The following is a 27,860-nucleotide window of genomic DNA, read 5'->3' as shown; positions in this document are numbered from 1 at the left end:
GCCCGGGTGTTTGGAGGTGTGTGTGGTGTTAAATAAAAAAGAAACTGGGGGAGGGGGGTAAAAGTTGGTAGGATCGAACTCGAAGTTTGAAAATAAAATCGGCCAGCCAAAATGAATTACTGAAAGATGTTTGAATTTATTTAAGTAAGAACCAAATTGACAAGTGCACGCACGGAAGTCGTTGAGCGTTACAATGACGATGACGACGACGTCAATGACCAGGTTTGTTTGTTATAAGCAAAGTAAAAAAAAGAAAACAACGTTAAAACTTAAGCGGGGGGGGGGTAATCAAAACATTGAAAAAAAAAACACAAAAAAAACTAACGTAAGACAAACGAACGATGAAAACAGAAAAACGAACACGTGAAAAATGGCTTAAATAAGCCTGTTTCGATATTAAAATTTATAAAATCGGTGGGTACCCGGGTGGTTTTGGGTGTGTGGTCGGGGGTGTATAAGTGAAGTAAAAAAAAAAAAAAAACCCCAGAAAAACGATGTTATGTGAAAAATGGCTTAAATAACACTGGTTCAATATTTAAATTTAAAAAATCGAAAAAAAAAAGAAAAGACATCTCACACCACGATTCAAACCCAAAACGTTTAGATAATAAACCAACGCGCTAATCAACTGAGCTAACGCGACGTACATGAAATTTAGTCAGTTTTTCAGGTCATGACGTCATCTGACGGATGCGTAGAACCAGTCGTCGTCACGAGAAGACTATTTTTGTTGACCTCCCCCTGTCGAAAATTGTCAATTTCGAGGTGAAAAAAATGAACGTTTTTGGCCAATTTTTCGATATTTTTCGAGTGAAGGATGGAGCTTCAATATGATACCGAGTTTGTGAATTTTTGTTCTGTCTGTCGAAAGTTTTTAGCTGACACACATACATACATACATACAAACATACATACACATTTTCGCTTTTATATATATATAGATGTATGAAATCTGGACAAATTAAAATGTCATATTTAAGCATATTTTATGCCCATCTCCATTAATATATATATGTGTGTGTGTGTGTGTGTGTGTGTGTGTGTGTGAGGAAATAACCCCTCCTCTCATCGATCTATCTTTCTTATTGAATTGATAAATAAATAGTATATATTTTCCTTAGGTATCTAAGCTCTACCTTAAGTGTCAAACTTTTTATTATCTCTGTAAGTCTCGATTTAAAGAATCCCTCAATACTTCTTTGATCCCCTCGTGTGTGTGTGTATATATATATATATATATATTGTAGTTCATGTCTGTTCATATATTTCTCTTAGGGTTTGGAAAATAGATCCCTCATAACAATATATATTCTGAAATCACATTATCCATCCAGGTTCCTTAGGTAAGTATTAGGTTGGTACAAAAATAATATCATTTTTTTTGACGTTTAACTTCAAATATCATATTTCATAATAAACTTTATTAATCGAAAATAGAACCATTAGAATTGACGCATTTTTGCCAATGAGAAACAAGTTTATTTATCCCATTAGCATAGAAATCCGGAGTTCTGGAAGCGATGAAGGCCGATTCGGCCTCATCTTGGTTTTTAAAGAATTTTTCACGCAGTAAGTTGTCGTGATGCTTGAAAAAATGATAATCGGTGAGCGAGAGGTCCGGCAAATATAGCGGATGAGGCAGTGTCGTAGCCCAATTCGTTCAAATTCTGCAGGAACAGTTGAACAACATGCGGGCGAGTGTTGTTATGGAGGAGAATTGATCTCTTCTTTATATTGACCAATCTCAGGCACATTTTGTCAATTTGTCGGGAGTACTTCTCCACTGTAATTGTTTAGTTCGAATTCAAGGAGCTGTGATGGATGAGACCGTCCGCAGGCTACTAAACAGTCACCAGGACCTTTTTTTGGTGCAATTTTAGCTTTGGGAAGTATTGTTGAACTTCTCTGAGATCCGAACATCACCAGGCGTTGTAAAGGATCCACTTTTCATCACAATTTGCTCAAGAAATGGGTCGTTTTTGTTGTGCAGAACAAGCATAGAAGATTTTTTTGATGATCGTTTAATTCATGCGGCATCCATTTATCCAACTTTTTTGATTTTCCTATTTGCTTTAAATGGCGAATGACTGTTGAGTGGTCGATCTTGAGTTCAACAGCACTTTTCGTGTGCTTTTGCAAAGATCTGCTTCAATTAAGGCTTTCAAATGTTCGTTATTAACTGCAGACGACCGGCCACAACCATCTTCATCTTCGAGGCTCTCATCACCATTGTGAAATTTCTTGAATCACTGTTGTCACACGTTCATTAGTGATTCTTGGACCAAATGCAATGCTGTCTTGGCAGCTTTTCGGCCTAGTATGAACAAGGAAATCGTGCAGATTTGAATTTTGTCCATGTTGTCGAAAAGCCTGCAAAAAAATGAATGAAAAGATTGAGAACGGTAACGAATAAGACGATTCAACAGAGCAAAAAAAACACACTTCAAAATGATATATAACATGGCTCTATATATACATATCAATGAATTAATTCAGAAATCATATATAAAATTAAAATATGTAAGAAAACGATATTGTTTTTTGCACCAACCTAATATATTTCATTTTGATCGAGTGAGACCGTTATTGTGAGGTCTCTGTTTAAGTCTGACATACATAAAAAGGAAATACAATTGAAGTAAAATGTTGTTAGAAAATTAAAAATTTAAAAATACAAATGTTAATAAGAGTTTCAGGTTTACTCATCGATTCTCGGCAATGTATTTTAGGAATGAAAGACATTTTCTTATATTTATTTTAATGTTATTTGCACATTCTCTTGGATATAAATTATGTTTGTACTATTGGTAGGCATAGTCAGTCATTAATATATAAGAGTTGCATCATTAGTAGGGCTATGACAACAGCATATTCTGTCGGAAATAGAGGCCAAGGTCGAATCCTCTGTTAAGACTTGGGTTCGAAGGAAATTGTCCTTGAAAGGTCGGGCGGAGGCGTGTGCTACATATGTTTTTCCGCTCATCCTTTACCGTCTGTCTGTACTTCCCCTCCCTGCAAAACGACGAATCAGCTTACAGGAGCACCTTGACACACTCTTGTGGAACGAGGGTAAGCATTATGTTTGCAGAGAGGTCTGTGTTCGAAATCCAAGCGAGGGAGGCTTGGGACTGCCCGATCTCCTGTGTCACAAGCACGCAGAGAGGTTGGCCTTCCTGAGCCGTTCATTGTACGTAGATGTTCCATGGGTCACTGCGGTTGAAAGCTCGTTTTCCAATCTCACACCTGACCCCTCGGTCGAAGCACGGCGGAGACCGAGGGGGGAACAAACATTCTACACCGAATGCCGGTCCGCACTTAGAGTGTTGCCGGGGACCAGTGTCCTTGAACAGTCTAGGAACAGACTTTATCGGGAGCTAGTGAGCCGTAGCAAAAAGGAACCGCTAGTGAAACGGACGGGGATGTCGTTGGAGGAGGTCCGCTCCCAGTGGAGTTGGGCGCCGGGACGGGACTTTCTTACAAATTCGGAATTTTCCCTTACCTAGCGACTTGTCCGGAATGCACTGCCCCTCCTTGAGGAACTCAACCTTTACAATGAAGAAACCCGGGTCTACTGCCTGCGCTGCGACGAAGACATGAGAGAAACGGCCGGTCATGCCTTTTTCCACTGTAGCAGGCTCAAGACCCTCCTAGGGTACGTCAACGAGGTAACGGCTCGCATCGATGCCAAGCGCTGGCTTGAACTCGACGAATCATATTTTGTGGAGAACATTGATCCGCCGCTGCCTAGGGAGAAAAGAATGGTTTTTCTAGCGATACTAGCAGTAGCGAGGATGGTCATATGGATCACACGCCTCAAGCGAGTCCGCGAAGGGATATCTGTTCCGGATCGGGATCTGATAGTCTACTTTAAACATCTGCTTAAAGTAAAGATCAGATGCGATTGGAAGAGGTTGCCTCGAGTGGCCTTTGACAAGAGGTGGGTGCATGACGCTAGCTTGTGCATCCGACGAGGCGCCAAGTTTGAATTCGTGTTACCACCATAGGCATGGCACATGCGGTACTGGGTCCTACGGAGCCCATCCCGCTAGGTTAGACAAATAAAAAGTAAAGAGACTCTTGACTGGTGGTACAAATGAGATCCTGTCCCTCAATTTTTTGTTTTTTGGCACTAGAGAACCTTCCAAGGCTACCCTACCACTACCCCCCTCCTATCTTTTTGTTTTATCATCCCCTGATCAACCCCTACTCGAAGGTCGCCACCTAATATATTCCCCCCTGTTGTTTTTAACAATCGATTTATTTTACTCCCAACACCCGATATGAAGTCTTCCCAATCCCCATTAGGGATCTCCCCGCTTGTTTTCGGTACCCCGGAAAACAGTAGGCGATCTGACTACTTAGATTAGCTCAGGGAGGGACCTTACTAACAATGCACTAGGCAATTTTATTTTTTGTACATTTTTTCTATATTTCCCACTCCCCAACACAAACTATTTTTCTTCCAAATTCAAGAACTCTTTATTTTTTCCAATGAATTGAACTTTTTTCACACACACACACACACACACACATTGTTTAATATATAAAAAAAAGAAAAAAATGCGCACACACACACGCACATAAAGAAATTGTATATATATATCCTTTTTGTAAAAACGCTGGGGTTTTCATTAGTTAGCTTCAGATTCCACAGAGTGAATGAGGTATTGTGGTAAATGTTGCCAGTCAAGAGTAAAGTCGTCACGGACTCCATTTTTACTTTAGTTACAAAGACCCTGCAACACTCCCTCCTCAGATCTTATAGGGCCTTGTGCCTAAATTTGTTTTGTCTTTTGGAGATTTTACTTTTTTAAATGTTTTAATTTTATATTGGAATTTTTTTAATTGTAATTTTTTCTTTAAACGAAATAAATTAAATATAAAGAACCTCATCACTTTATCTAAAGATTATAAGATATCAATGGATACACACTCAAGAATGAAAAGAATATGCTGTTGTCTTAGCTTTAATCATTAGTTTTAAGCTTGTGTTTAAAATTGAAGAAATAATGTGAAATTCTTATGTAAAAGTTCTATGTATATTCATTTGGACCAAATTGTTTGAAATGAGTTAAATATTTTATTTTTACTTTCGGACCCAAATGTTCACCATGAAATTATGAGGGAATTAGGTAGTTTTTGCTAAAAAAAAGATGTGATAAATTTCACTGAAGTAAAAAAAAAAAAAAAAATATTTTCCTTGTTGTTTAGCACGAACACAGATCCCATGATGTAAATATAAAACTGTTTTTTGGAGGGATGGTATGATAACACTTGGATTTGAGATGGATGTTTAATTGGTAGTGTAATCAAAAGTAAAGAAGAAATAAAAGCGCTTGACACCAAAATAAAAATAGAGAAGGTAGTTCCTTGGAATATACTCATGGCAACAGAACATATACTACATTAACCCATCCCTGAAATGAGGATGTAACTTAGGAGGAATGCTTCTACTACTTTAAAATGTAAAAGGTAATTCCTGGGAGGACGGTCTTATGATGAAAGAATCGATACTACACTACTCACCCCATTAAAAGATAATAAAATAATAGATTAAATCTTTTTTCCATTTATTTAAAAATGTCTAGCCATAAAAAGCATTTTTATAGTTCCTTTGCCTTTTGGCTAAGATCAAAGTGTAGTATCTGCTCTCCATATCTTAGCTACACCAGACCTTCTATCATTGAAAATGTTATGTATAGATAAAAGAAAATATGACAATGCAAAATTACAACTGTATGTCCCAGAGTATGCAAATTAAGAAGAAACTGTGTATTTGCAGTCTACTATATGTACGACATTACAAAATATTACATTGTATCAGAAGCACAACTTGCTTTGGTAATATAGTAGGGATGGAAATTTTTTTTTTTTTATTTCAGTTATTTAGATGAAACATGTTTGAAAGAAAGATCCTCTCTTGTTTATTTCTTTTCTGCAAGTGTGAAATTCTTTTTATTTTTTAAACTTGTCTTCTGATTCAAATTTTATCTGACAATGGAGCGACTATTTTGTATTATTTCATCGATTATTTTCTATAATTTGATTAAATATAATTTGTCTCAGAGTTGTCGAAAGCTTTATGAAAATCCAAATCAGAGTTTTATCATTTAGAGAGTGTCAAAACCAATGAAATGAACCAACTGAAGACTCTTAGTATTGTTTTTATCAGGATTTCAGAAATGGAGTCTTTCACTCATACTCATCAAAATGCTAAGAGTTTGAATTTTTTGCAATTCTGAGAGTCTGAACTTTATAACATTTGACTTTGCATCCCTGGTTTCAAAGATTAGATAGAATACCTTTATCGATTCCCAAATAAATAGTTTGAAGCATATAAAGTTTATTTACAACTGATAATTTTTTACATAATCACTTAGGCTTCTCCCACTTTTATGACGTAATGCCTAATTTGTAATATTTTATTACAAATTCATATCATTTCTTAAATAAACCTTGAGTAGTCATTTTGAACATAAGTTTCTTTTTTTCTTTCATTTTCTTAAAGGGCAAATCATAAAAGTTGCTAAACGCTTTCTTAAGAAGATTACACTCATTTGGGTATTAAAGATACTTCAAGCAAAACAATGATTGAAAGCTCATGATTGTGTTTTATATTTCACCAAACATTTGCCAATAAATACATAAAATTAGTCCCATAATAGAAACCCTATTGTATCTCTTTCAGCCTCAAATATAATCTTGGTTTTATGTTTCTTCTTTGTCAACATAAGTGGTGAGGTGTGGGCATGAGCTTTTCTAATCCTTAATCTTTCTTATATCAAAATCCTTTCATCTTTGTTCTTATTATGTTTGCCAAGTTTTCACATCAAAAATTGACATGTACAAACCTTCTCTTACAAAAACTCAACATCAAATTCACAAAACAGTTGATATTTTTACTTATTATTATACAACACAACCATCATGGAATACAATTGAAATTTCTTATATTGTTTTCATAATATAAGAAATTTCAATTGTATTTTACAAATTTAACCAGTTTATAAACAAAATACACCCTCTGCACACACCACCAACCAAGCAAACAAGACAGCCATGCTCAATCAATTTGAATGAAATATCATAACTGAGGTATTCTAACACTTTAAATATGTTTTAGGGACAATTAGTTATCAGTTTAAGTTATTAAGTAATTACAAGTAGCTTTTTGTCACATTAAAGATTTTTTAAAAAGATACCTTAAATGGATTCTACACTAGATGATATCCTAACATTGTGACTTTAAAATCAATAACATGGATATTATTTTAAGAAAGAAAAGTCAAACATGAGCAATTTGTTCAAATAATGATCAACCAAAAACAAACAAGGTTTGTGTGAAGTATAGTTTGTGTAAGAAATAACTTATTGAGTATATTATTGAAATTCAATAAGTTGAACAAATTAAAGTAGAGTTTCAATGTGTCCTCTGTAGGTTCATAGTTGTTTTAACATTTTTGAAATAAAGTAACATTATATGTAGACAGTTCTAGTTCAGAATTTTCTTTGCAGTCAGTGAAAAAGAAATAGATTTTAGTTTATGATGAAGTGTAACTTCTAGTAGTTATAGTTCAGACGTTGCTACTGATAATTGAAGTATCTCTTGGGAAGAAGAAAAAAAAATGAACTCTTAAATGGAAATTACAGTAACTTATATTTATTCCATCTTTTCATTCGTAATTATGGGAGGGGAATCTATCTCCAAATATCTGAGATTTCAAATTAAAGCGACAGACTTATACTAAGTAAATATTAATAAGTCCTTACACCCCCCCCATTTTTTTTTTAATAATGGATAGTAGACAACGCATTGTGGATGCGTTATCGGCAGTTCTCGTTACTCTCACTTCCTTCTATTTGTCCCGCAGTCCTCATTTCCAATGAGTGATGTTTCTGACAAAGGGTGAAGGAAAAGCTGCTCTACAGGACAACAGTACTTCGTGAACAGTAGCCTGAGATGCTGGAAATTTTCTGTTCCTATGTTTATCCTTGTAGCCATGTCACTATTAAGAGTGCTGGAGGTAAACATTTCATCTGGGCTGACGTTATCCGCCTGATAGTCAGGGACCCGAACCTTGGATTAACCACTAAGGAGGCCGTCCTATCAGCAGGTGCAAAGTACTGGGGCTGCTGTATTGCCATTTGGTGAATGGACTCTGGACCATGCAGTAGTTTCGAGTGGGGCCTCTCAATGCCATACTAGTGGGTAATTGTTACGGCTTTACCTTATCATGGCGACAAAAAAAAAAAAAAATCTTCCTCGCCTTTTCACTCTTACCTTCCCTCTCTGTTCTGCTCTAAGCAAGTCTGTTGACTTGTTCCACAAATCACAATCCTCAACATGAAATACCTCCAGAAAAATAACACGTGTAAACCTAGAACCCCACCTTCCAACATAGATCCCTACTACCATGTCTCCTTCTCCAACATCAGGGGTCTACGTTCCAACCTTCCAGAGGTTGAAACCCAATTACAGGAGACGAAACCAGACATATTCTTCCTAAGTGAAACTGGCATTAGACCAACCACTTCCCTCGAATTCATAATTAAAGGATACTCTAACTTAACATCTAAATCTGACCCCCAAGATCGCCATGTACATGGAATATATGCTTACATTAAAGATGGCTTTTCGTGTGGTAGGGATATCTCCAGAGAAGACCCTAATTTACCTTATATGTGCTTCCGGGTTGCACTTGCTTACACCACTGCATTTATATTCGCTCTCTATCGCCCCCACAACAGCGGAGTTACTATCCTTAAGAGCATATCTGAAAAAATTGACCACATCCTGTCTGCTCACCCTTCAGCTAACATCCACATTTGTGGTGACTTCAATGTCCACAATGTGGAATGGCTGACCCACTCTAACAAGGAAGATGATGAGGGGAGGTTCTGTCATGATTTTGCCATTGCCTATGACCTCACCCAGATTGTCCACAAACCCACCCGAGTGCCCGATGCTTCCGGTCAGTATGCTAGCCTTCTAGACCTTTTTCTCACAACGTCCCCTGAGCTATGTTCAAGTTCCTTTTGGTCTCCTCTGGGATCTTCCGACCTCACCAGTATGCCCTGTATTAAAGAACTCGGGTGATAAGTCCTCTCTCTCTCAGTACAGACCAATAAGTCTCCTGTGTGTCATGAGTAAGCTGCTGGAATCCATATTAAATAGAGAAGTAGTAAACGAAGTCAGCACAAATAACCTTCTTAGTGACACGCAATATGGTTTCCTTCTACAGCAGATGTGCTGCTATATCTCATAGGATTAGCGAATATCTCGACAAAGGCTTCCTCTCTAGGGCAATTGCTCTTGACATATCAAAGGCCTTTGATAAGGTATGGCATGAGGGCCTACTTCACAAGATTTCCAGCTACGGTATCACTGGAAATGTTTTCTCGATCATTAAATCATATCTCTCTGATAGGCTCATAAGAGTAGTGGTTGATGGGCAGAAATCAGAAGCCCACAGTATTAATGCTGGAGTCCCTCAGGGGTCCATCCTGAACCCAACTCTCTTCCTGATCTACATCAATGATCTCCCAAAACACATACTTAAATCATTCGTTGACATCTATGCTGATGACACAACCATCTATGGCAGCACATCAAAGGTCGTAAATGATGACGTTCCTCAGATTCTGTCCTCTGATCTTGAGCACGTGGTACAGTGGGGGAGGAGGTGGTGGTTACTTTTAATACATCTAAAACCAAGCTCCTATCTTTAAATCATCAACGCTCTGATCCCCATCTGGCATCAATTGATATGGGTGGCTCTTGTCTAGGAGAAGCTCCATGTTTTGATAAGCTTCTGGGCTTGACCTTTACTCTTGACCTGAAATGGAATACGTACTTCAAGTCAGTTGCCAAGATCGCTGGAAAAATGGTAGGATCCTTCTACCGCTCCAGAAGATATCTCACCTCTGATGCAATTCTCTATCTGTATAAAGGCCAAGTACGTCCAAGAATGGAGTACTGCTGCCACATCTGGGCAGGAGCTGCTAAAAACAGCCTATCCTGCCTTGACAGTGTACAAAATAGAGTTTGTGGCTTAGTGGGTGATGCCCTTTTCTCTTCTCTGCAACCTCTCTCCCACAGGAGAGACATTGCGAGCCTGTCTTTGTTTTATTGCTACTACCATGGCAGGTGCTCGTCTGAACTCCAATCTCTGGTCCCCCCTCGCCAATCTTTCACGAGAAACACCCGTCTAGTTGAAACCACTGTCAAAAATTTTCCCCATTCCTTATCTGTGCTAAAATCAAAATGTAGATTCCATGAACAAAGCTTCTTTCTTAGAACTGCACGCCTGTGGAACTCTGTTCCGGTTACCTGTTTCCCACCTGACTACAACCTGGATGTCTTCAAGTCCAATGTGAACAAATTCCTGATGAACCGCCTCCTTAAGTAAGACACTTTATCAGATCTCCAAAACTAATGCACTGTACACACAATAACCCTTATCCCAGAGTTGCTTCCGGGCCTTGATAAGTGGTGACTACCTTGTAAAAAAAAAAATAAATAAATAAAATAAAATAAAAAAAAATAATTATTAAATGCCCATTGTTCACTTTTCCTGTAAATTGTTGGTCATATTTTCTTTGTACTTGTGTAGATGTTCATTATTTTTTAATGAAATCATTACTTTTTAAGGTTTCGTATGAGAGGAATGTTTGATTATCAGACATGGATTTTAGAAACGAATTGTACAAAATATTTGCTGATTTGTTCTGAAGTTTTAAATTTTGACTTTTCTATTAAAAACAAGAATGAATTTGCTGTTAATATGATTAAAATGTGACTTGGTGTTCTGCTTTGCACATTTGTACTGTCATTATTTAAAAAATGTTAGAGTGGTAACTTCTTGATTACATGGAAGGTAACGCTATGTTTTATACCTGAAATGTACAAATTTTAGAGAAACCATTTAAAAGGTGACTGAATATTGGAAGTCTTACTTTTATATATTGAGTTAATTTAAATATTTATTTTTTTAAAACTATTATAAGTGTAATCTAATTAAAACATTTCTAAATATATATTTTAAAGACCTATATAATTTAATAGAATGTCAAATGCTATTTTTGTTATATATTAAAATTATTCGAAAGATTTTTATGGGTATATAATTTTATATATGCAGTACCATTATAAATAGTTGAGGGTTTTTTTGTTTTTTTTAAATAATTTAACCATATATTATTAAAGAAGAAAAATTTACCAAAGAAAGGAAACCAAAATACACTTCTAAAATATTTTTTCTATTTTATTTCTTTTTCTCCTTAGCTCTAATTCAATGTTTAAAAATATAATTAGAGAAAAGGGGGTAAATAAGAGGTGAGGTAGAAAAAAGAAAACACTATTAAGACGTCTTTCAGCCGATACTTTTCAAAATGAACATTGGCAACAGGGGGAGAGGATCGTTCAAAAATCTGGTCAAAAGACCGTAAATTACTAGCGAGGTTGTATTTGTTAAGATAAAATGAAATGCAACAAGTCGTCAGGCGTACCCTTCCACCGTCCAGTATATCGATACTCTATGGCTGACTGCAATAGCTTACGTACATTTATATCTGATCTACCTCTGCAGTCCATGTTTAAAAAGGATGTGTCCTTTATAGTATCAGACCCGACTGAGGTATAGACCGATTCATACCATCCAAAAAATTCCAACAAAGACCTAATAGCCAGCCATGGTTATCCCCAGAATGTGCTGCTGCCATCGCGCACAGAAATCACTTTTTCCATAGCTACCAATGTAATAGATGTTCTGAGACTAAAGCTGCTTTCAGGACTGCCAGCAACCACTCTAAAAGAGTAATAAAAAATGCAAGAGAGCTATATGCTCAGTCCGTTAAATCTAAAGTAGCTGAGCAGTGGCTTGGTTCCCACCAGTTTTGGCAAATAGCAAACAGGATCCTGAATAGAAGCGTGCATTCTATCCCAACCATTATCAATGGACCTGAGGTCATCTCGTCAGCATCAGACAAAGCCAAACTATTTGTCAAGAACTTTACAGCTAATTCTACCCTTTGCGACCAAAGCCATCAACTCCTCGTAATTCCCTCCTATAACAGACAACACGCTATGCAACATACAAATCTCTGTGCGTGAGGTCGCCAAGCTAATCAAGAATTTGATTCCAGTAAAGTAACTGGCCCTGACGGTATTTCAATTATAGTGTTGAAAAAGCTTCAACCAGAATTTGCCCCCATACTTACTTTACTTGATCCAAGTTTATATACATATATAATCTTCTTCAAAGGCTAGCAACCCATAAGGTAAAGAGTGCACATCTGTATCAGGTTTGAAATGGTATACAATATTCCACTAAAAACAAAGCTGGATATGCCACCAAACAAGAGGAACTCTTGTCCTGGAATCCAGTAAGACCAAGAAATCACAAGAAATGTAAATTATAACATATTTAAATTATTAATCGAGGAGAAGAAACTCGTTTCCACCTTCTTTACAAACTTAGCGTTTTGCAAAGTAAAGGAGAACTTTAATTGAATATTCGAATATCTGTGCATCTAATCATATAGAGATCAAGTATTAGGTGTGTGGGCTAACACTTGATCTCTATATTTCTGAGAACTTTAACTGAAGTAAAATGAAATTATAAGAGGAGGAACACTGCAAATGGCAATGAATAAAATGTTTCAATTAAACAGGCCAAGATTGGCAGAGAATATGTACGCCATGTAAAAAAAAAAAATCTGTAAAATAACTTAAAAACAAAATAACTATTAACCAATTTGCCATGCCAGTGATATCATACAACTTTAACATTATAGACTGGGCACAGAAGCTTTATAAATTAGACACTAGAGCAAGAAAAATGTTGGCACTGTACAGAGTAAATGTGCAGTGTCTAACGAGGCTGTATCTGTTCAAAGGAACAGAAGGTATGAATTTCTCAGGAATTAACCATCAACATTGAATAACTATTGTGAGCACTGGCCAATATCTGACGAACTCTTGGAACTTAAAACTTATGATGGTACATCAAGAAATAAGAGCTAGTAAAACAACCACTATCACAAAATTAACTGGCCCAAAATTTTGAACAAGTCTGTCACAAATCAAACAAAAACACCAAACAAGCATACCATGAAAATAGCCCAAAAGAGTTGCATAAAATGCACCAAGATTTTCCATAGTAGAGAAGTGGAAGAATGGGCCAGCCAAGAATGTGCCAAATATTTTCTAAAAAAACTTTCCCAGGAATATATAGATCATGAAAGTTCTGTTGACTTACTCAAAAGAGGATCACTCTATTATGATCAGAAAAGGATGATTATTGCTGGCCAAGATGAAGACTTGATCACCAATGCTTTTACGAAGATAAACGATTTCAGCAACAAGTGCAGGTGCAGTGGAAAGTGTGAGCCTCTTTACATCCGGTTGTAGAGTTCTGCTGGTGGACGACTACTATACAATGTGACATTGGACCATCTGTAAAAAGAATTGAATATTCAATATAGCAACAAGTCCAGGGAACATACATCATCCACTTGCTCACAGCACCACATTCATATTTGCCTTTTATCGCCCTCATAACAGCGGAGTTACTATCATTGAGAGTTTATCTGAGAAAATTTAACCACATTCTGTCTACCCATCCCTTTGTGAACATTCACGTCTGCAGAGACTTTAATGTTCACAATGTTGAATGGCTAATCCTCTCAAACAAGACGGGTGATGAGGGAAGCTACTGCCATGATTTCTCAATTGCCTACGACCTAACACAAATTGTTCACAAACTCACATGTATGCCTGACTCCAACAGACAATATGCAAGTCTCCTTGATCTTTTTATCACAACTTGTCCCAAAATGTGCTCATCCTTCATTCTGTCTCCATTAGGATCTTCCGATCACTTAATTGTCTTAGATAAGATAAAAACAAAACATAATAAGTTCTCAGATGTACCTCTCCATCGTACTCTATATCAATATTCTATGGCTGATTGGGATAACTTCTGAACATTTATATCAGATATACTTCATATTCGGAAACAATGTGTCCTCTATAGTATCTGACTTGACTGAATGGTTAATTATTAGTATAGAACGCTTCATACTCTCTAAGAAATTCTCAACAAAAGCTCAACAGCCAGCTATGGTTCAGTCCAGAATGTACTGCTGCCATTGCGCACAGAAATCCGTATTTCCATTGTTTTTAACGTAATAGATGTTGTGAAACAAAAGCCACCTTTAGGACTGCCAACAATCATTGAAAAAATAATAAAAACATGCAAGAGATTCGTATGCTCAGTACGTCAAGTTAAAAGTAGCTGAACAGCAGCTTGATTCCCACACATTTTGGCAAATAACAAACAGGGTCTTGAACAGAAGCATGTCCTCTATCCCTACCATCATCAATGGACCTGAAGTAATTAAGAAATAACCCCTCTGCTGTTAATCACACCGTTCAGCACATACTAGTATGTAAAACAGATGAATATAATTTATTTATTTATTTATTTTTTTTTTTACATAGGCATCACCACATTATCAAGGCCCAGAGGCCACTCAAGGATAAGGGTTAAAGAGTGTACAGTAGAAATTGGTCAATATAGTAATCATTACTAATGAAAATTTGGTAAATTTGATAACTTATATGGAACGGCTCATCAAGAACTTATTTACTTTAGACTTGAACACAACCATATTGTAGTCAGCCGGAAAGCAGGAAAACGGAAGACAATTCCACAGGCGTGCAGTTCTAAGAAAGAAGCTTTGTTCATGGAATCTACGTTTAGGTTTAGGCACAGATAAAGAGTGGGGGAAATTATTGATAGTGTTTACAGCTAGACGAGTGTTTCTTGTGAAAGTTTGGTGAGGGGGGACCATAGATTGAAGCTCAGTTGAACACTTTCCATGAAAATAACGATACATCAGAGACAAACTCGCAACATCTCTTCTGTGAGATAGAGGTTGCAAGGAGGAGAAAAGGACATCTCCTACGAGGCTACGAAGTCTATTTTGAACTCTATCAAGGCAGGCCAAGTCTTTTCTAGCAGCTCCTGCCCAGATGTGGCAACAGTATTCCATCCTTGGACGTACCTGGCTCTTATATAGATAGAGAATAGCATCAGCAGTGAGATATCTATCGGATCGATAGAAAGATCCCACCATTTTTCCAGCGGCCTTGGCAACAGATTTGATATACGTGTTCCATTTAAGATCAGGAGTAATGGTCAAGCCCAGAAGCTTGTCAAAACTTGAGGCCTCCTGAAGACGAGAGCCATTCATTTCAATTGATGACAAATGTGGATTAGAATGTTGATGATGTAAAGAGAGAAGCTTGGTTTTAGATGCATTAAAAGTAACCAGCCACTCCTTTCCCCATTGTACTACGTGCTCAAGATCAGAGGAGAGAGAATTGGAGAGAACTTGGTCGTTTACTGTCTTAGATGTGGTACCATAAATGGTAGTGTCGTCAGCATAGATGTCTACAAATGATGTAAGGATATGATTTGGAAGATCATTAATGTAGATCAGGAAAAGAGTTGGGCCCAGGATGGATCCCTGAGGGACATCGGCATTAATACTGTGAGCTTCTGATTTTTGCCCCTCAACTACTACTCTTATGAACCTATCAGAAAGAAATGATTTAATAATTGAGAAGACTTTTCCAGCTATACCATAGCTAGCGATCTTATGAAGTAAACCTTTATGCCATACCCTATCAAAGGCTTTAGATATGTCAAGAGCAATTGCCCTAGAAAGATTGCCACCGTCGAGAGATTTGCTAATCCTATGCGATATAACTGTAAGGACATCTGCTGTAGATCTAGCAGAACGGAAACCATATTGAGTGTCACTAAGAAGGTTATTTTTGTTGAGATGTTTGATTACTTCTGTATTTAACACAGATTCTAGCAACTTACTCATGACGCACAGGAGACTTATTGGCCTGTACTGAGAGGGGGATGAGCGATCACCTGAATTCTTAAATACAGGGCATACTGATGAGATTTTCCAGGGAGATGGGAAACTATTCTCCTTAAGACAACGTTTAAACAGTTTTGTAAGTATGGGCGCTAGTTCAGGTTGAAGTTTTTTGAGTACTATAATTGGAATACCGTCAGGGCCAGTTGCTTTACTCGAATCAAGGTTTTTGATTAGCTTCGCAACATCACGTACAGATATACGTATATCACATAGCGTGTTTTCTGATACAGGAGGAAATATTGGGGGTTGGCGGTCTTGGTCACAAAGGGTAGAATTAGCTGCTAAGTTCTTGACAAAGAGTTTGGCTTTGTCTGATGCTGACGAGATTACCTCAGGTCCATTGATAATAGTTGGGATGGAGCACACGCTTCTGTTCAGGATTCTGTTTGCTATTTGCCAAAACTGGTGGGAACCAAGCCGCTGCTCAGCTATTTTGGACTTAACAGATTGAGCATACAACTCTCTTGCGTTCCTTATTACTTTCTTACAATGGTTGCTGGCAGTCCTGAAAACGGCTTCATTAGAGCTCTGTAAATAATTTATAAAACTTGACTATGCTCACACTTTAAGGTCATTCTTGATGTGGTTTGCAGAAAATATTATTCACTGTAAGTAAGTTCTACATTTTTTCCAAATTTTATAATTCTCCTAAAATAGTCATACATACAGGAAGTTGGAGTAACTTTTATTCACACACAAAAATCTACTGACACTACCACCACCTTACATTGGGGAAATAATCTTCAGAGGATATTTTTTCTTTATACCACCGTCAATATTTAGTTTTTTTTCTGAACTGCTATTCACTCTTATCAGCTATACTTTTATGGTGTAAATGCGAATCGCTCTTTGGCATTTGTGGTGATTTGATTTAGTTATTCCAAAGATTTTTTTATACTTTCTATAATTGACTAAATAATAGAATGGTCTGATCGTTTATTATCACATTCATTATTCGTTACTGTTTGCATACATTTTCTTTCTTTTCTATTTTTTCTCTTCATGCAATTTCTGTAACAACCTTTCTTCCCTGGGTGCCACTGGGTACATTTGGTTATTACGGTTGTGTCCCCATCATATATACTTTCCTAGAGACAAATCACACAAACATATTTTCTTTCATAGTCATTTTTTAAAATTTTTACTTCATCATGTTTTTTTTTCACAGCAAATGACACTTTTACCTTTTAGTAATATTTTTGTTACACATAAACCTATCTTTTTCAAGGCACATTTGCTTACATCATCACCCTCCAATTTGTGTTTCATTACACTATTTCGCCGTCATATGTAATTTTTTTCTGTTCTTCGATAATCGAATGCTATTTTAGATCAGAAACTAAAACATCTTATACTTCTACCATGGCAACGATTTTTTCTTGTCTTTTCGTTAAGACTATTCCAAACCTATTATTATTACCCCCACCCCCGTTTTTTTTTTTAAAAGGAAAGATACTAATATCACAATATTAATCAAAGAAAATTTCTTGCTCTAACTATCCATTTCTGACCTATTTGCATAACCGTTGTTGACCGATACATTTTTAAAAAACAATGTTTGCTTTTATAATCTGTTTTTCTTAGAAAAGAAAACATACTCTTCATTAAACCTACGACTAACCTTAAGTCTGTGTAACAAAAACCAAACTCCCAACAATCAAGAAGAAAAAGTAGTTTCAACCAGGACTTCGAGGTAACGTTAGAATTAATTTTTTGTTTCTGACACACACTTATCTCTACTCGTAGTTTCTGACATTTTATCTACATAATTTCTTAAAGAAAATACACTTCGGATATTAGTCAAAAACAAATTTTTTACATACTCCTTTGCGACCTATTTGTGTTAAAACTTATTAACCTTTTATGTTCGTGTAAGTATCGATTATGTGCAAAGTAGCGCATGAATGATTAAACAAACATGGCTACTTTGTTCAGAATCGATATTTACATGCACTTAAAAGGCTTATGGTTTATATTACATATTAATTTTTAACACAAACAGGCCATAACTGCATAGGTAAAACAAAATAAATATTTTTTAAATAATTTCATAAGATTTCCTCAAAAATAATTTATGTGGATAATAGTAATAATTATCCAGAAAAAAAAAAATATTTGTAAAAAAAAAAAAAAAAAAAAAAATCACAATTCAGACAGCAAATAGATAAAAGTTTATTATTTTGCCTCATCATTGCTTGCAAAATCTATATAAACTAATCACCAAAATTTGCAAGTCATTTTTACAGTTAACCGTTTCTATGTAATCTATTGATGATTAATTTTGGCATTGAAGAGTAAAATGTCCACTGGAATTATTATTATTATTATTATTATTATTAGTATTATTATTATTATTATTATTATTAGTAGTAGTAGTATTTTTATTAGTATTATTATTATTAGTAGTAGTATTATTATTAGTATTTTTATTAGTATTATTATTATTAGTAGTAGTATTAGTATTATTATTATTAGTATTATTATTATTATTAGTATTATTATTATTAGTAGTAGTAGTAGTAGCAGCAGCAGCAGCACTTTTTCTACACGGTTGTTATTATTATAATTATTATTAGTAATTATTTTTAAAACTTATTTTTTTTAGTCCAACATTTTTCAAGTTGTTCACATGTAATCATCTCTCTCTCTCTTATATATATATATATATATATATATATATATATATATATAAAGTGAACGTGTCTGTCTGTGTACATTTTCATACGAAATAACTCTGTCAATTTTCAGTCTACAGACGCGAAATTTGATATATAGGGTACTGAGATTTGGGAAAATCTTTGTAATCCGTTTTCGGCCAGAAATTCGGCTGTTAAGGGGTCAAAGTTCAACGATTTTACCTTTGAGAACTCTACCAAACTCCTCCAACAATTTTGGGTCTAAACACTTGAAATTTTAGATATAGGTTCCTTGGATATGGATCTAACTTAATAACTTGATTTGAGCCCAAAACAGTAAATATTAAGGGGGTCATAATAGGGGTCAAAGTTAAAAAAATTTGACCTCTGCGGTCTCTAGCAAATTACTCAGAAAATTTCTAGTCTAAACATTTGACATTTTACATAAAAGGGTATTCAGAGATAGGGCAAGATTTTTAATCGGTTTGGGTTGAAAATCTGAGCTACCAATATATAAATGTATGTATGTATGTTTGCATGTCTGCCTAAAACTTGCGACAGAGGCAATGGATTTTCACAAGATCAGTATCGTTTTTAAAGCTCGACCGTTCAGATGACAAATACCGAAAAATTGGCTAAAAACATTAATTTCTTCACCCTCAACTGGATACTTTTCTACAGGAGGGGTCGCTTTTCTCGCTGATATTGTCGAAAGTCATCTCCTCTTTTCGATTATCTAGCCTTAATTTAAACCTACGTCACTTCCAGTTTGGCGGTTGTCGTAACAGTAAAGACGTCACGTTTTTCCTTGTTCTTTTCCTCCTTCACGGTATGGGTTTGAGCCTGCCTTCCTACTACCACTTTTTTTTTGCTCAACACACACCTCCAAACACCTGGGCAACGCCGAGCACCCATGCTAGTCAACTAAAAAACTAAATAACATTTCGTTTAGGGAGAGCGAGTTATTTAGTTATGGGCTCTAATCTACAATAATATTTTTTTAAATCTGTTATTCAATCTGTTACACGTAGGTGTTTTTCCAAACACCTTACCATTTTATATACGATCAAGATTAAATGATTTTCTTCTGTAACGCTCCCGTTTGAAATTGATTTACATAATAGTTAAAGATGCAAAATGAATGGCATCTCTCTTGGCATGGATCCCAGCGATTATATCATTTCTTGAAAATTAGTTTTTGGCATCCTAAATTAGTTTCCATTGTTTTTTTTATTGGACAAAAAAATGCTGTCTTGTAAATGTCATTTGCAAATTGTTTTTCTTTTTTTATATTCATTCTCTCCAAGAGCCTGTAAAAAAAACAAAAAAACATGTTATCTGCTCTTTTTGTTTAGCTTTATCATGAAAATAATTTCATTAAAATTTTCATTTATGGCATATCATGCAAAATGAAATGCTAATAAGAAACACAAATCTAACAATTATTTCATAAAATTTATCAAAACAAAAATGCACGATTAATTTACTTCAAATTCTGAACTTCACAAATTTCTTTGTTTTCTGTTGTTTAGGTTTGACATTCAAGAAAAGAAAGCAAGAAAAATAAGGAGTTAAAAAATTAGAACAAAGATCCAAAGTCTTATTCATACTTCTTTCGTAATTTTTTAAGAGGTTGATGGTCAAAATTGAAATCTGTGGATCAGGTTGTATTTCAAAAGTTAATTGTTTCAATAAGAACCACAAACTGAAATAGTGGCCTAATTAAACAAGAATAGATAATTAATCATATACAAGAGAATGAATAACTTAAGAAATGGAAATGCTAAACAAAAATTTGTAATTTCTTTTATTTTTTATTATAAAAATATCTTGCATTTTAGATGTTTTCATTTTTGTTGTTGTTGCATAACCTTGTACAATACAATGACTTATCACTTATTTTTCTTTCTACCTTTAGCAATTTACAGTTACTGTGAAGATAATGAACAGAGATTAGCCCTAAGTCTTGGAGAAACTGTATGCATCGAAGAAGAAACAGATGGTAAGTATTTGATGAATTGATTGTTTTTCAGTAGCTGAAATACATTTTGTTTAAAAAAATCTGTTCTGATATTCATTTAGCAGGTGGTTACAAATTACTAATAAATTATGTTCAGGTCATTTGTATTGAAATATTTTTATTTCAAGCATAAACATTTCTATCATTTTGGTGAAATCTTGACTTTCTTAGATGTAGAATTGATCAATTCTAGGCTTATTGATAAATATATTTTCACTCTGTCACTACTAATAGGTCTCCCAAACAAAATTGTTTTTATTATATCTAAAAATCTTAAATTTGAACATTTAGATCTTTGCAAAAACATTAACAATAAAAATAAATTTATTTTGATAATGTAGTTAGCCACTGACATGACCATTCAAAGTTTGTTGGAAATGAGAAAATTTGTCATTTTGTGTGCTATTAGTTGAGAAGCCAAATTTTAAAGTGTATAACTAAAAATACAAGTACAATGTAATGTGATTTTATAGTAAATGAAAAATAATAATTGGAGAAATAATTATTGAATCAAGCCAGCATTGGTCCAAATCATTCTTGAAAAAACAAAAAACAAAAGTACCAAAATGACAGGGTAATACAACTATAATTCTTCATATAAGATTCATTTCAACAACACATTGAATCTTCACAATATGATTCATAGCAATGTAAAGATCAAACTAGATTTTTTTTTTAATAATAAATCAATAAAAACACTCAGATAAAAATAAACGACAATCCAATTTCAAAATAGAGCAAACTTGGATTTTTTTTGTATCAAAGAAAATTTAAAATGCTAAGCATACCATATTGATGAGTAGTCTATTTTCTTTATGATGAGGCTGTTTTTATATAGATGGACACAATATTTGTGCACATGAAAATGAAAAACACTAACATTGTAAAATAAATTGTCTGTTAATGAAAATATTAACTTTGAAAAACAAACTGTGCATGACACATGAGAAACATATGAAGAGAAGAAAAAATTTCTTTACATTCAAATTTTATTAGAATAACCTAAAAATAAATGAGTGCATGTAAAATGTATTGAAATTTACTTCCATTTTAACTTTTAAGTTAAAATGGAAGTTATTTCAATACATTTCACTAGTAATGCACATTAAATTGACTGGTTTGTAATACCTACCACATTAACTTAATTTTAGTATTTATTTTTATTTATATCTAACATAAATTAAAACAAAAATTAGTATAAAATGAAACATGAAATTTGTTAAACCACTATTGTGCTATGTGTTCTGTAGTGGTTCCCGGGTCAAACGCTTTATTGATATTGCGAACTGTTTCATCTTTTTTCCATCTTGTATTCAACGTTCTAAAAAGAAGACATAATTGTTTCAAAATGATTGTAGTTTAAATGATTGTAATTTAAATGATTAGTCAGCGAAAAACGCTCTTTAAAATGATATATAAAGTAAAAGTATTATAATAAAAACGTATTTGTAAATTCATCATTTGAAATCAAAATTAAAAATTCTGCAAAAACTTTCTTCTCAACCTAATATATACTTATTCACTATTTTTCAAGCAATGTCTTTGCAAACATTTAATTTTGTACATTCAAACAAATTACAAATGTCATAGTTAGTAAAGTAAAATGTGCTGACATTTGAATGTTTCAAATTCACAGTTATAGCAAATCATAAATTTTTTTTAACATGCCATCATTTTGTATGACTACTACAATTATTGTATAATGAATAGGCAATACGTTTGTTGCAAAAATTTCTAATTGGAAAGAATTTATCTTGAATTCGCACATTATTTTTGAGTTGGTTGTTTAGAATGTTTTAGGATTATTTTCCCCTGAGTTTTTTTTTCTATTTTATTCATGCTAACTATTAAATATGTTATAATTCAATATATATGTCATAAATTTATTAGAGAAAAGTATTAAACACCTTAAAAATAATTATCATGTTTGTTTATTCTAAATTTGGAAATGTAAATTACAGATTGTACTAAAAATGATACTCCTGTAAATTTGGTGATGTTTTGTGTATTGATATTCATATTAAAACCCCTTTTTTTCTATTTATGTAAAAAGAAAATACAACTTCATCTGCAAAAGATCTAGCTAATCTGCATATTCTTTTAAACATTCGTTTTAATTCCCTATTAGTCGTTTCAGGTTTCTTATGGGATGATCATCTTTAGTTAACTATTACATGTAATTATATGCAGATTGATTGAGATTGTCGGACTGACTTCCTCATCTTGGTTGTTATCGTCACAACGTTTCGGCCGTTTTGCCCTCCGGCCTTCATCAGGTGTTTTGTATCGAACTGGGGAACTGTTTGTTAGGAGTCTCGAACTGGAAAGTGAGAAAACTTAAAGAAACAGCTCACATGCTCGGACATGACAACCTACTGAGCAAACCAAGCATAGAGCTGAATGCAATTTGGACACCTCTGATAGAGAGAGAAAACCTTGAATAACAACATAGGTTTAACATTAACAAAAATCAACTAAGAATTGTCCTAGTGACATATGGCCGAGTGGTCCTAGACGTTGTATCAAAGTTTACAGTTACCCAAAGGTGCTGAGTTCAATCCTGAATGAAGGCAGTAAAAAGTAACCTCATCTCAAAAATACAGACAATTCATGCAGATATTCTACATGATTTATACTTGCGTAATATTTGCATAAAACGGTTATAGTAAACCCAAACCTCTTTCTATATATATTCACTAGCATTTCAGCCCGGCGTTTGGATGTCTGTTGAGCAAAAAAAAAAAAAAAAAAAGTGGTAGTAGGAAGGCAGGCTCGAACCCATACCGCGAAAGAGGAAAAGAACGGGGAAAAAAACCTGACGTCGTTGCTGTTACGACAACCGCCAAACCGGAAGCGACTTATGTTTAAATTAAGGCTCGAAAGTAGAGGATGACTTTCAAAAATATCGGCGAAAAAGCGACCCCCTCCCCCTTCCTGTAGAAAAAGTGCTCAAGGTGAAGATATTAATGTTTTTAGCCAATTTTTCAATATTTGTGGTCTGAAGGTCAAACTTCAAAACGATACTGATCTTGGTAAAATCTGTTGCCTCTGTCGAAAGTTTTAGGCAGACATGCATACATACATTGGTTAATAAAAATTTTCACCCCAAGCTGATTAAAAAGCTTTCCCTACCTCTGAATACCCTTCATGTAAAATTTCAAATGTTTAAACCAGAAATTGTCTGAGTAATTTGGTAGAGACCGCAGAGGTCAAATCTTTTTTAACTTTGACCCCTTAATATTTACTGTTTTGGGCTCAATCAAGTTATTAAGTTAGATCCATCTCCAAGGAACCTATATCTAAAATTTCAAGCGTTTAGACCCAAAATTGTTGGAGGAGTTTGGTAGAGTTCTCAAAGGTCAAATCATTGTACTTTGACCCCTTAACAGCCAAATTTCTGTCCGAAAACGGATCACAAAGATTTTCCCAAATCTCAGTACCCTGTATATCAAATTTCGCGTCTGTAGACTTAAAATTGCCAGTTATTACATAGGGAAATGTAGACACACAGACATGTTCACTTTTATAGATATGCTAGCATGGGTGCCCGGCGTTGCCTGGGTGTTTGGAGGTGTATGCTGAGCCAAAAAAAAAAAAACAAAACAAAAAAAAAAACGGTCAATTTTTTTAATTTTGACCCCTATTATGATCCCTTAAAATTTTTGGTTTTAGGCTCAAATCAAGTTATTAAGTTAGATCCATGTCCAAGGAACCTATATCTAAAATTTCAAGTGTTTGGACCCAAAATTGTTGAAGGAGTTTGGTAGAGTTTTCAAAGGTCAAATCATTGAACTTTGACCTCTTAACAGCCAAATTTCTTGCTGAAAACCGATCACATAGATTTTCCCAAATCTCAGTACCCTGTACATCAAATTTCGAGTCTGTAGACTAAAAGTTGACAGTTATTGCGTATGAAAATGTACACAAACAGAGACGGACAGACACAGACACAGACACGTTCACTTTTATAGATATATAGATAAATGTGTGCATGTATATATTTGTTTAAAAAATTTGCCTACCAAACTCCTCCTACAATTTTTGGTCTACAGATATGAAAGTTGATATATAGAGTATTCAAACTCATGCAAAAGTTTATATTTGGGTTTTAGCCGGGGAAAATCGGTGCAAAAGTGAAAATGAAATTTGCCAGGTGCAGGTCGAACAGCGGCGTTATGAATATGCATGGTAACATAATAGCTATTGGTTCATGCTTTTATTTTTAGCCTTGTGCAAACATGTCTTTATACATAGCTCAGGCATTAACATCAAAGGAAAAAGTAAATCATAAGCTAAATGCTTTGTTTTTGATTTTCGGTGGTGACACACAAGTGTTTTTTTTAACTTTTTAAACTTTTTAAATCATTATTGTATATTGGATTATGAAATCTGCATTAATCAAAATACCATATTTAGGCATATTTTTTGACTGAGCAATGCCGGGCAGACTGCTAGTTAAAAATAAAGGTTGCCATACAAAATATTGAAAATTGTATTTCAATGAATTTTTTTTTTCAAATTGGAATGTTTTGTTTTGATGCTAGCATTTTTTAATGCAAACTTTTTACTATAAAAATAAAACAATGTAAATTTTAATGTTATTTTCACATGTATACATTGCCATGGTGACCATTAAAAATATAGTCATCTTTCCATTTTAATTTCAAACAGAATTGTAAAAAATTGTTTTAGTTTTTCTTATTCTATTTTTGATTTCAATAAATATTCAATTGATAGTAAATAGATAAAATAATAATTGTACGTATATATCAAAAGTTACATATAAGTAAGAAAAATATGCACATATTAGATATTGTCTGATAGTTTTATTAATAAAGAAATAACGATCCTGCAAATACATTGTAGAATAAAGTAAGTTGTAAAGAATATTATTGTAAATTAATCAAATGCAAGAAGCACTTTAGTTTTTTTTTACATAAAACAACAAAATACAGGAGTATTTTAAAACAAATCTTAAAATTTTAAATAAAAAAGTATACAAATAAACAAACCTTTAAAAATCTCATTCAACAAATTTTTGTTACAATCTTTATAACCTATTATTTAAAAAAGCGGAAATATTAAATAATATCATTTAGTAATTACTCGTGTTATGTTTAGATAATACATGGCCACTAGATAACAACGTTTATCTTTCCTTGTCTGTGAAAAATATATCTACACACGAAACTGTTGATGTGCCAGTAAAAAATAAAAATGTTTGAGAAATATTAATATTTGATTAAAAACTTTCTTTACTATCTTTTTTCTTGTATTTTTGTAAGTGTTGTTGAAATTGCTTTAAAAGAATGATAAAAAAAAAACTTACATAAATGAGAAGTGTTTAACATTTAGAATCATTATCATGGCTTCCATAATTAATGTAATTAAGAAAGCCATGACGATGATGATTTGAAAGTGTTGAACATTTCTCATTTGTATAATTTTTTTTTCATCATTTTTTTAAAAGCAATATTAACTCTTTCCTGCTAAATAGAGAATAAAGGATTTTATTTTAAAACAAATGATCTTGGAATAATATCGATTTTTTTACAGATAGAATGCCATGTATGACTAATAGTAAAATCATTTCGCTTTCCCAAATATAAATCAAATTGTAATCAATTGTATAAAATCAAATTGTTTTAGAAAATCTATGAAAAAAACATGTTACTTCTATTAGAAATGTATGTGCAATATTTTCTGGAGTTCAAAACTGAAGCCTGAGCACTCTCCTCTCAAATGTACTGTCCACCTCTGAGTTGAGTTAGAAATCAACCAATTTTGCGGGAATTTTGATTGTGTGTGTGTGTGTGTTTTTTTTTTTTTTTTATAACCTAGTCTAGAGTTATTTCTTTACATCTGACCCCACAGCTCTAATGTAGCTGCTTTTAATTAACTACTTTTAATCACTGCTTGATAATTTCTCCAAAGATTTTAGACTCTTATTTCAGATAATTTTATTTGAAAATGTTTCATTTTGATTTAATAAATATTGTTACGCCATTCTTCACTATATACTATACTTTACTATATTCAATTTATATTCTTGCTAAAATTCTTGCTTCACGCACATTAAAGAATTCTTGTCTGTGTTGTATTATTTGCATATCTTAGTGATATTCTTTTTCATTATTTACATTTATTTTACAGAGAAATCTATCCCCCCACCCAACAGGGCATATTGCCAATTGAAATGTAGAAAGCTATACATCTGAATGTTCGTAACATTAAAGAATATAACATGGAAGTTTGGTAAAAATGTTTTTCCATAATTGAGTTAGTGAGAAAATAGTATATGCAACCCAATCATTCTTTTTAGGTTTTTCTATTAATTTTCTTCTGCAAAATTTGAATGTTAAATAATTATTCTTTGAAAAGTGTTTTCTTACTTTGTGTTTATGAAGACATGTTACAATCTTGTAGAAATACCAAACTATAATTTTAATATAACACCAGTTAAGAAAACATTTTAACATGAAAATTATTTACTAAGGATGAAGTAGCAGTGTGTGAAATACAAATGATTGTCAGCTTTTATTGACTAAAAAAATGAAACGAGATACAGCTCAAGTTTATGCAATTTCAGCGAGATTATGTTGTATAACATTTTAAGTAGCTTAACTCTTGTTCATATAAAGTGGTTGCACTTCTACAAGAAATAAAAAGGAAAATAATATATATTTTTTTTAGATTGAAAATATTTTTTACTTATTTTGTTGTGATAAAATTATTTTTGTAATATTTTTTCTTGGAATCTGAGGAATTTACAAAGATAAAAAATTGTTAGCTCTGTTCTCCTGGATTGAATGTTTGTGATGACATGATTAATTCATGTATACTTTGGTATTTTTAAAAATGTTTTAACTAAAATTATTAAGTCATACCTCTCTCCTCCTCTCATTCTTTAATCATTTACTGAAATTGTATATTTTTAGTGACAGAAAACTATTTTTTTTTCTTCCCTTCTGCCATGAGATCCTCATTTCCCCTCAGAATGTCACATCTGCCTCCAAGCTGAAGTTGCTCTAGAAAATGGATCTATCCACAGACATTTTGTCTGATTAAAGATAACATTTTTTCCTAAGATTTAAAAGAATTTGGAGAATTCCTGTAAAATTCTTTAATTGGAAGAAACAAAATAGGGATGTTCTTTTTGGTTGTATATTATGTTGGTGTAATGAATCCAAGAAATGTTTTATTAAATTGAGGCTACATTTTTATTATTATGCGAGCAGAAATAT

General features: G+C 33.7%; 1 protein-coding gene across 1 annotated transcript in view; it reads left to right on the top strand.

Moving 5' to 3' along the window:
• LOC145283810 (dedicator of cytokinesis protein 1-like) overlaps positions 1–27,860 on the top strand; it is a 346,462-nt gene that overhangs the window by 89,083 nt on the left and 229,519 nt on the right. Inside the window, exon 2 of the mRNA XM_080132895.1 lies at positions 20,515–20,598. Within this exon, the coding sequence (XP_079989021.1) occupies positions 20,515–20,598 (84 nt within the window). The remainder of the gene's footprint in view (positions 1–20,514; positions 20,599–27,860) is intronic.

This window comes from Euprymna scolopes, chromosome 8 (genome assembly GCF_053919585.1).
Source record: "Euprymna scolopes isolate OS-2025 chromosome 8, ASM5391958v1, whole genome shotgun sequence".
NCBI lineage: Eukaryota > Metazoa > Mollusca > Cephalopoda > Sepiida > Sepiolidae > Euprymna > Euprymna scolopes.
The sequence above is the reverse complement of the archived record's forward strand: the minus strand, read 5'-3'. Positions and strand labels throughout refer to the sequence as shown.